The following is a 9381-nucleotide window of genomic DNA, read 5'->3' as shown; positions in this document are numbered from 1 at the left end:
AACAATTTTGTTATAACGTTGATAATAAAAGAAAGTAGATGCATACATTTGTAGCTCGTCGCATCGACTTCTGTATACCATGCACAAACTAAAATAACTGCTGTGTGAATAAATTTCTTTTTCCATAGCGTAGAGGCTACCTACCGTTTACTGCTACAGGTCATTACTTTGAAGTGTTAACTCTTGATTATGAGTAATCTTTATAAAATATCGCAGCTTGTGGGTGATTTTTACGTTAGGTTAAATCTATTTACGATTTAAACCACATATTATATATTTAATATTCTTTTTGTCTTACAAATAAACATTTATAATACTTGAATTAAAACTAAATAAAACATAAAAATAAGAACTTTTCAAAAGCATAAAATTTTCAATTTAAGTTACATTTAAACCCATTGCACTTTACAGAGAAGGCACTGTTGAGGTATTCTCTCTCTCTCTCTCTACTCGGCTTTTCTAATCAGATTACTCGGTTAAGATAAGTAAAACCATGGGCTCCCCATTGGAATCTTCTTGGGTTTCCAGTTCAAAACTCGATGTTGCTGCGTTTAGTAATAGGTCCAAAGGGAGTTCATCCTGCTCTTGCCGCCCCACCGTTTCCGCCTTCTCCTGGCTCTCTAATTTGGCAAACGGCTCATGCTCTTCCTCCGACACCTCGTCCTCCAGATTCTCTATTTGTTATTTTCCCGCCAACAACATAGAGTTGGGAATTGACTGAACAACGCAGCCGGCTTCCATATGCTCCATCACTTGCTTCTTTAATTGGGCCACATGATCTTTGAGATTCTTTACAATTCCAGCTAAATCTGTATTTTCCCCTTTGAGCATTTTGACCCTATCTTCCAGCTTGGAGATGCGTTCCAGCTTACGCTTACGGCACTTGGAGGCTGCCACACGATTCCGTTGCCGCTTACGCTCCAGTTTAATCTTCTCCTGGGTTTCCATGTCAATGGGACTGACTGTAGGCGAAGCAGCTGTGTTCTGGGGCTCATCCTTGATAACAGGGAAACCACCCTCATAGGTGAAAGAGCCACCGCTTATGCCATTGTTTACTGAGGCTGTCAACACTGTAGAAGTCACTGATGCTGCTGCTGCTCCAGTATTGCTCACAGGCGGAAAAGCTTGTGAATTTGAATGCAAATTTTGCAAAGCTTCCTCGAATCCCTTTCCAAAAGCCTCCTGCTCTGATGTCACCTGACCCACTTTAGTGGGAAATAGTGTACCAGGTTGTGGTGTCTGCATCAAATTACTGGCCAGCAAAATCTTTTCCAAATCGGGGGTATTTACGGTTTTTCCTTGCAGATCTGGAGAATCGATGAGCAATGGCGCCATCGTTCGTTTATTTTTCGCCGTTTGCTTTAAATCCAAAAATCCTGGTCGTTTCACACCTGCTGTGAGCGTTGTACTAGGCGACGTAAATTCTAAACTCTCATCTGTATTCACTGGTTCCGTTTTCGGCACGACTATAGCACTTGCTGCAGCTGCAGCTGGTGTGGAATTGGCAGCAGAGACGACCGTCTTCATTATTTTTATTGGTGTATGACGTCAGACTAAGGGAGAAACGGAAAGGAGATTAGCTTCTGATAAAAACTTGTTTTTTTTGTGGCCTGGGTGGTATGACTCATGCGCTGCCTCTGCCTCAGTCGCTGCCGTCGTCTTATCGACTCACCCTAAATTGAATTTGGTGTTGACGGCTTTAGATTACAAAGAAATTGTTTTTTTTTAGTTGACTGGTTTCACTATTTGCTTATTATTTATTTTTCCAACGTTTATAGTAATTATTTGCAAATTTTCTGTTGTATTTATTCAATTGCGCCGTTGTTGATATTTCCACAGGTTGACAAAAAATTGCCTAAAGCCTTCTTAGATAAGAGTGACCGTTTTATACGGATTTGAGATTATAAAGCTTATCGATTACACTCATATCGATGCACATAAGCAACCCTGTGTATGGTTTCCGATAATTCTGTTCGCCATCTCTCTTTCACTTCCTTTCCACGTTTTTCGTACTGGACGAAGGTTTGCAAAAAGTGAAAAAATTATATTTTAACCATGGCCAAGTCCAAGAATCATACAAATCATAACCAGAACAAGAAGGCCCATCGTAATGGCATCAAGCGCCCATTGCGCAAACGCCACGAGTCCACCTTGGGAGTAAGTAAAATTGTGACCCGCAGCCCCAGATGCAGAGCTAATTCCGCCTTCCACATTTGTTTCTCTTCAGATGGATGTGAAATTCCTGATCAACCAGCGTTACGCTCGCAAGGGTAATCTATCTCGGGAAGAGTCTGTGAAACGCTACGAAGAGCGTGTTGCCGCACAGAAGGGCAAGGCAAAGCCCGTGACTTTGTAAATAACAGGACCCTGAAGTTGTGGCAATGGCTTCTCTTAAATAAAAACTTAAGAGGATACATCTTTTCCAAATAACTTGTGCTTTATTTTCTTTTATGTGTTAATAGTAAATGCTTAGTACCTTATGGAAAGGTATATCAGCCATCTTTTCTTGATGCTTTCGGCGGTAGTCCCAAAGATATTGATCAATGAGGACAGAATTAACAGAGGAGTGCTGATCCTTATGCAATAACTCTAGAACTCGATCTTTGACTTGTTCAATTATATAAATTGAAGCTCCGCGGATTTCCACCTCACGAGGATCACCATTCTGCAGTATGGTATCTTTATTAAGCACTTCCAAAAGCTCTTTGGAGTATTCCAAACTCTTGAAGTAAACCAGTACTTGGGGTACACGGTAATCGGCAAACATGGTGATTTTATCAATGTCATTAAAAAAGCCCAATCCTTCACCTTTATAGCCGCACCATATGTCTCCCACTAAAATTTGAGCTCGTTTCAATATAGAAACATGTTTACCGGCATATTCAGCTTGATCCCTGAAGCATGGAAATTCTTGCACTACTAATTGTAGGAGGCTTACAGCTGAGCTTTTTGCAGCTTTGATTACGTTTTCAAAACGTCCTTCATATTTGTCTAGCAAGACTTTTCCCACTTCATGAAGACTGTCGAGTCGCTGTTGGAATAGGGGGATCTTGGTCTCCCCATCATCCGATCGGAATATATGATTAAGTGTTTTTGCGTCCACCTGAGAGTAGTATTTTGGGCTTATGATGTCGATGCCCTCATCTACAGCTCGCTTGATAGCGGCACACAGAGCAAAGTAACCGGTATAACCATTAACTTTGTATTTAGTGTAGTTATCTGTTGGAAAACTAAGCAAGATAAGAAACATCTCATAAAAGCAAAGATCTTATCTCACCTGGGGTCCAGAAGCAAAAGTTTAAAGTATCTACCACAAAAATCCAATCGGCTGCTTCTGCATACTTGGGATCTTCATTAGCGTCCTTTCCCGGCTGAGGATGTAGTTCGTGCTGAGAAAAGTTTGTGACATCCAATTTTTTATCCTGAATTGCCGCCAAAATTTCTTCGCCCAATTTTTTAATGCCTTCTGGTAGGACACGCAAATACTTTGCATTTTTGACTATATATTCACCCGATTCCCGTGGGCTTAAATAAGTTATCTCTGTGGACATCTTCGTAAAGATTTTGATCAAAATTAATTCAAGAAATTAAATTGTAAAACCAAAAAAACACCCACTATTTTAACAGTAAGTTAATGCAGGGCTGCAAAATTATCGGTAAAAATATCAATGCTGTTAAAATTGTTATCGATATTATTTCAGTTTAGGAAGAAGAAGCAACGAAAACAACGCAAAAAAGAAAATTTTCCTTCGAGATAAATCTATTTATTTATTGTGCAATTTAAGAAGGACCAAAATGGAAGCAAAACGTGAGAGAAAGTCTTCGTTGGTATGTAGTTGGCTTGCAATTGAAAGACATCAAATTCTGTATGCTGCATTCTCTTTTTTCAGGCTCCTCTGTCCCCTTGTCCCGTTCCGGACATTACGGACGACGAGTTGGTTACTATTTCGGTAAGAGATCTGAATCGTACCCTTAAGATGCGTGGCCTGAATCGCGAAGAGATTGTGCGTATGAAACAGCGTAGACGTACGCTTAAGAATCGCGGATATGCAGCCAGTTGTAGGATTAAAAGGATTGAACAAAAGGATGAACTCGAGACCAAGAAATCGTATGAATGGACTGAGCTGGAGCAAATGCACGATGACAACGAACAAATACGTCGCGAGGTTGGCAACTGGAAAAACAAGTACAAGGCACTGCTGCAATTCGCCATACAAAACGAAATACCCATTCCCGCTGAGCTGGAGGGATGCTGAGATTTAGTGATCCAATAGAACTAACCAGATGACATTCCTCCTCTGTGTTCAGACAGTAAAAAGTTTTGTAATAAATCAAATTAATAATCACCTGTAATTATAGTACAATAATCAAAATAAATCAAATCCGTCTTTTCCACCTAGATTTTAAATAGACGGTTTCTCAAGGGTTAATTCGTAAGATTTAAAAAATTTTTGCATATTTGACGTCACAGGTTACAGTTTTGCCTTGCGCTATCTTTTGTTTTCCCATCCAATGTTAACTAACAGTTTGTGGTGCGCACAGCTGTTATTAATTCCATAGTTGTTGTTGAGAATGAGTAAGTTTTGATTTTTACATTTTTTAAAATTTTTATAAACAAATGCTCATTTACATTTCTGACAACCAACAGAATCCAGAAATATAGCGAAATGTTGGTAATGTTTTCATCTCCTGCCTGTTTATGAGTCCACCATAGAAAAAAACAGTGATTGGAACCGTAAAAATATCCACACCAAGAAAGTAAAACTAATTTCCACCTGCTAATCCAACTCCGTTTCATTTGATCCATGGCTTTCCGACGATTTTTCAAATCCATACTCTATGGCCTACCTTTGGGCATTACCTTCCTTGATTGCGTTGGCTATGTAGCTAGAGTAGATGGTAAGTGCTTCTCGCTTTGCCGCGTGCTGAGCTGTTACCTAATCACAATTTCTACTTCCAGGAATTTCAATGCAACCCGCTCTTAATCCTGTGGAAGATGAAAGAGATTATGTGTTCCTGCTGCGCTGGGGGGTCCACAATAGTGCAGTTGAGCGTGGAGATATTATATCCCTAATCTCACCAAAGGATCCTGCTCAAAAGATTATAAAGCGAGTGGTCGGTATGCAGGGTGATGTAGTCTCCACTTTGGGTTATAAACATGAAATAGTAAGGGTTCCCGATGGTCATTGTTGGGTTGAAGGAGATCACACAGGACATTCACTCGACTCCAATACATTCGGTCCCGTGGCACTAGGTTTAATGTCGGCGCGAGCAGTGGCAATTGTGTGGCCGCCGGAACGTTGGCGATTGCTGGACAATGAACTGCCACGACGACGTCGTCCTATTCAAATCGCCAAAACAAATTACTACAATTAGAAATTAGGCATCCTACATATAATAACTGACCGGCGAGATGAAGACTGATCCCTCACATTTGAAATGGAGTGTCTAGTTGTGTTTTATCTTTTGCTTTAATAATAGTTCCAATTTATGTACATAGATATATATTTTATACACAAGTTTGGCTCTTTCCACCCCCCAAATGTTATTTCAAAATTGAAGCCAGTAAAAAAAAAAGAGCTAAAATAAAAAATAGAATTTGTTAAATGTAATTAATAATTTCGAAAAAAATTTTATTTTGTAAAAGAGAGCAAATAGTGCATCACGTCTTAAAACCAAAAGAACAAGAGACATAATTTCGATCATAATTTTAAAATTCAAAATTATTTTATAATCATTTGGATTGAATAATCATAATTGAATAATCACTATTGGTATTTCTTTTCCTTTAGGCCATATTCCTCGAGCACTTTGCGTGTCTCTTTGAGGGCAACACCGGCTCTAACTATATTATAGCTGACTGGTTGGGCCAAGTCAATCACAGTGGAAGCGAGACGTCGCTCCTCGGTCAAACCAATTGGACCGGCATCGAATATGCCTCCTAATTGTGGCCAAAGGCAGCGAAATTCGTCAACTTGTAGGCTACTCGGCTCACTGGAACGATTGGCGCTGGTAAGAGCCAGAGGTTGTTCATGCCAAACTCCACACAATTTGCGTATGAATGGAAAATCTGGAATACGAATACCAATTTTTGAGGTTGAAGGATTTAGTAAGGGGTTACTTAAGGCAGGTGCTCGCTCAATCACTATGGTCAGGGGACCTGGAAGCAAACGAGTTAGCAGCTCGTCGCCGAGGTGATCCGCCTGGCCATAGCGACGGAGAGCCTTAATATTATGCACGCAAATGGCGACGGGTTTGTGTTCATCACGACCCTTAATCTCGTACAGTCGCTGAATGGCTTGCTCGTTATTGGCATCACAGGCCAAGCCGTAGACAGTATCCGTGGGCAAAGCAATGATTTGGCCTGCGAGAAGACACTGACGGGCAAGATCTAAAGCTCGTTCTTCATCTACTGAGCACACAGGACTTGCCATCTCTTGGGTACTAAATTGAATTGAATTTGTTAAACGGGCTCTATGGCCTAATAGGCGGCGCAATAACATTTAGTCGCGCCAATTGTGTCCACACTGGTGATTGCAGCACTTGTAAAATGTGGTCATAGGCTCATCCGCTGAACGAGTTTGAATTTGCATGAAATATGCACGATTGTGGGAACAGGCCGGGCACTCGGCGTCTGTGGAATCGACGTTTTCCCAAGCTGCTTTGCCACCCAAGACGTGATCCACCTCCTAAATGGTTAACAAATAAAAAGACAAACCAATTAAGTAACAAAAAACAAATATAGAATCCCAGGGTTTACCTTGAGGCGAGGAAATGTTTTGGTTGAGATCTTGCCCCTGATCTTTGATACGTAGGGACAAGTGTGGCAGGAGAGATGATGGCTGTTGGTGTCCTCTTCAATAATTAAAAGATTTCCACAAGAAGGGCAGAAAAACAACATAATTTGCGGCGTTCCAAATCCACGTGAATATTGGCTAGCCAACTTCAAAAGAATCTGGAATATGGTCACACAAATCTCATGTTATTTCTCGTTTTTCCCAATCTGGTCACTCTGCAAAAGAGTGTGACCACAATTGTGTGACTTGTGCATGAAAATAGTAAATAAAATAATTATTTTCAATTAAATATAAAAAATATTAAAAGCGTACCACAATGTCGGCCGATGTACGTGATATTTTGGACATGGAGCGTGCCAATACGCCCGAAATCACTAGGGACTCTTTTCTAGCCACCAAAAAGCGCAATTTTGAACGGTAAGACCAAACAACAAATCTGTTGTTGCCATTTTTATTATAAACAAATTGCATTTGCAGTCCCAAACCCAACTCCCGGCGTCCCGAGGGTATGCATCGTGAGGTGTTTGCCCTCCTGTATACGGATAAGAAGGATGCTCCTCCCTTATTGCCCACGGATACGGCTCTAGGAATTGGAGCTGGCTACAAACAGGCCAAGGCCCGGCTTGGCATGAAGAAAGTAAGAAAATGGGAATGGGCGCCCTTTTCGAATCCGGCGCGTAATGATAGTGCCGTCTTCCATCATTGGAAACGAGTTAGCGATGAGAGCACCGACTATCCCTTTGCCAAGTTTAATAAGCAGCTGGAGATCCCTTCCTATACGATGACCGAATATAATGCCCATCTAAGAAACAACATGCAAAACTGGAGCAAAGTGCAAACGGATCATCTATTTGACTTGGCCAGGCGGTAAGTAAAGTAATGTTTATCATAAGGTTCTTAATTGAAATTTGTATTTTTCCTGTGACAGTTTCGACCTGCGCTTCATTGTCATGGCGGATCGTTGGAATCGTCAACAGCACGGCACCAAAACTGTGGAGGAACTCAAGGAACGCTATTATGAAGCAGTTAGCCTATTAGCCAAGGCACGGAATCAAACAAACGAAAGAAAGAGCTTCACCTACGATGCCGAACACGAAAGAAGGCGCAAAGAACAACTAGAGAAGCTCTTTAAGCGCACCACCCAACAGGTGGAGGAGGAACAGATGCTCATCAATGAGATGAAAAAGATCGAAGCACGCAAAAAGGAACGCGAGCGCAAGACCCAAGATCTACAGAAACTCATCTCACAGGCCGATCAACAGAATGAGCACGCCTCGAATACACCCAGTACAAGAAAATATGAAAAGAAACTTCACAAAAAGAAGGTCCATCATCAGCCCCGTCCCTCTAAAGTAGATTCCGTGGTGAATGCCATTGAAATAGGTAGCTCTGGCATTAAATTTGCGGATCTACGCGGTTCAGGTGTTTCATTGCGCTCTCAAAAAATGAAATTACCTGCAAATATAGGACAGAGAAAGGTTAAGGCTCTCGAACAAGCTATACAAGAATTTAAAGTTGGTGAGTTTAATGAAAAAAGTGTCTCCAGAAAATGGATTTATATAACTAATTGTTTTGTTTTGCTTAAACAGATCCTGCTCCTCCGCCTACAGAAGATATATGTACATCCTTCAATGAACTTCGTTCGGATATGGTTTTACTCTGCGAATTACGCACTGCCTTGTCCACTTGTATTTATGAAATGGAGAGTCTTAAACATCAGTATGAAGCAGCCTGTCCGGGCAAGGTATGTTAGACTACTTTTAACGTAAAATTTTTAAGATCTATTCTTGGTTGGGAGCCCCTTTTCGGAAAAATTATCATTTGAAAACGGAAAATGTTTTTTGATAAAACGGGAAACAAATTTCTAAAATTAGAAGTTGTCCAAAATGTTTTTTCCTCTCTCCAAAGTTAACTTAAAAACAAGGGAAGGAGCTGGCGGCAAGGATAAACTTACGCAAGTTCATCTGAAATCTAAGTTTAAGCCGACGTTAGATACAGCTTCAAAGTAATTTTAGTCCTGAACGCATTCTGAATATTGGATTTAGTATTAAAATTCTAAATGGGCGGGACTTAAAGTTCAAGTTTCGGGAGAGTTCGAAAGTTTGTTTCACATGACGAGAACTTTGTCTCACAAAAAACTTCAAATCTCCTAAAGCATTTAGAATTTCAAAAAATCCTTTAAGGAAGATGTTCTCATCTCGATATTAAAAGTTACTTGCATATTAATTTCAGTCAAATGCCTCTATTTGTCTAATGAATTGTCTTTCTACATCTTTTGCAGACTCTGAATATACCACCTTCATTAGTTCCCATTAAGACAGAAACTCTGGATACTAGTACTGCGGGAAATTAATTAAATTTTTCAGCTAATACTTAAGCAAACCATTGCCCATAGCCTCATCCAATTCCAATTCCAATGCGTTTTGTGTATGCTCGGTGCGTGTGTGTGCCGAGTGCTAATCATTTGTAACCCGTTTTTTTATTCTTCTTACTCACCATATTTGTACATTTGCGCTACTCCCAGACAAGCTGAGAAGAATAAACGGTTCAACTATAACAACAGCAACAACAACAACAAGATGAT

The 9381-nt window shown here is 40.4% G+C and overlaps 8 protein-coding genes across 8 annotated transcripts; 4 read left to right on the top strand and 4 right to left on the bottom strand.

The window, feature by feature from the left end:
• Window positions 1-217: 217 nt before the first annotated feature.
• Window positions 218-1860, bottom strand: Jra (Jun-related antigen). Its single transcript, XM_068288968.1, has 2 exons — window positions 1673-1860; window positions 218-1553 (listed from the first exon to the last, which is right to left on the bottom strand). Exon 2 carries the CDS (start codon window positions 1525-1527, stop codon window positions 682-684), a length of 846 nt encoding a protein of 281 aa, XP_068145069.1. The 5' UTR covers window positions 1528-1553; window positions 1673-1860; the 3' UTR covers window positions 218-681.
• Window positions 1861-1986: 126 nt separating this feature from the next.
• RpL29 (ribosomal protein L29) lies at window positions 1987-2430 on the top strand. The gene is made up of 2 exons (XM_068290546.1): window positions 1987-2157; window positions 2228-2430. The coding sequence occupies exons 1-2, from the start codon at window positions 2056-2058 to the stop codon at window positions 2354-2356; spliced, it is 231 nt and encodes a 76-aa protein (XP_068146647.1). The 5' UTR covers window positions 1987-2055; the 3' UTR covers window positions 2357-2430.
• Window positions 2419-3631, bottom strand: LOC137577149 (queuosine 5'-phosphate N-glycosylase/hydrolase). Its single transcript, XM_068290543.1, has 3 exons — window positions 3617-3631; window positions 3278-3551; window positions 2419-3219 (listed from the first exon to the last, which is right to left on the bottom strand). The coding sequence occupies exons 2-3, from the start codon at window positions 3549-3551 to the stop codon at window positions 2456-2458; spliced, it is 1038 nt and encodes a 345-aa protein (XP_068146644.1). The 5' UTR covers window positions 3617-3631; the 3' UTR covers window positions 2419-2455.
• A 43-nt stretch (window positions 3632-3674) lies between these two features.
• On the top strand, window positions 3675-4399 carry maf-S (MAF bZIP transcription factor K). The gene is made up of 2 exons (XM_068290545.1): window positions 3675-3828; window positions 3891-4399. Exons 1-2 carry the CDS (start codon window positions 3796-3798, stop codon window positions 4254-4256), a joined length of 399 nt encoding a protein of 132 aa, XP_068146646.1. The 5' UTR covers window positions 3675-3795; the 3' UTR covers window positions 4257-4399.
• Window positions 4400-4520: 121 nt separating this feature from the next.
• LOC137577010 (mitochondrial inner membrane protease subunit 2) lies at window positions 4521-5771 on the top strand. The gene is made up of 3 exons (XM_068290369.1): window positions 4521-4576; window positions 4649-4899; window positions 4961-5771. The coding sequence occupies exons 2-3, from the start codon at window positions 4806-4808 to the stop codon at window positions 5374-5376; spliced, it is 510 nt and encodes a 169-aa protein (XP_068146470.1). The 5' UTR covers window positions 4521-4576; window positions 4649-4805; the 3' UTR covers window positions 5377-5771.
• Tcs1 (Threonyl-carbamoyl synthesis 1) lies at window positions 5599-6503 on the bottom strand. Its single transcript, XM_068290367.1, has one exon. It carries the CDS (start codon window positions 6501-6503, stop codon window positions 5769-5771), a length of 735 nt encoding a protein of 244 aa, XP_068146468.1. The 3' UTR covers window positions 5599-5768.
• Window positions 6504-6944, bottom strand: Polr3K (RNA polymerase III subunit K). The gene is made up of 2 exons (XM_068290370.1): window positions 6761-6944; window positions 6504-6689 (listed from the first exon to the last, which is right to left on the bottom strand). The coding sequence occupies exons 1-2, from the start codon at window positions 6899-6901 to the stop codon at window positions 6504-6506; spliced, it is 327 nt and encodes a 108-aa protein (XP_068146471.1). The 5' UTR covers window positions 6902-6944.
• Window positions 6945-7013: 69 nt separating this feature from the next.
• On the top strand, window positions 7014-9359 carry DMAP1 (DNA methyltransferase 1 associated protein 1). Its single transcript, XM_068290366.1, has 5 exons — window positions 7014-7214; window positions 7275-7664; window positions 7726-8315; window positions 8387-8541; window positions 9079-9359. The coding sequence occupies exons 1-5, from the start codon at window positions 7114-7116 to the stop codon at window positions 9148-9150; spliced, it is 1308 nt and encodes a 435-aa protein (XP_068146467.1). The 5' UTR covers window positions 7014-7113; the 3' UTR covers window positions 9151-9359.
• The last annotated feature ends 22 nt before the right edge of the window (window positions 9360-9381 follow it).

The sequence above is a fragment of the Drosophila tropicalis genome, unplaced genomic scaffold, assembly GCF_018151085.1.
Source record: "Drosophila tropicalis isolate 14030-0801.00 unplaced genomic scaffold, ASM1815108v1 contig_593, whole genome shotgun sequence".
Classification (NCBI taxonomy): Eukaryota; Metazoa; Arthropoda; class Insecta; order Diptera; family Drosophilidae; genus Drosophila; species Drosophila tropicalis.
The sequence above is the reverse complement of the archived record's forward strand: the minus strand, read 5'-3'. Positions and strand labels throughout refer to the sequence as shown.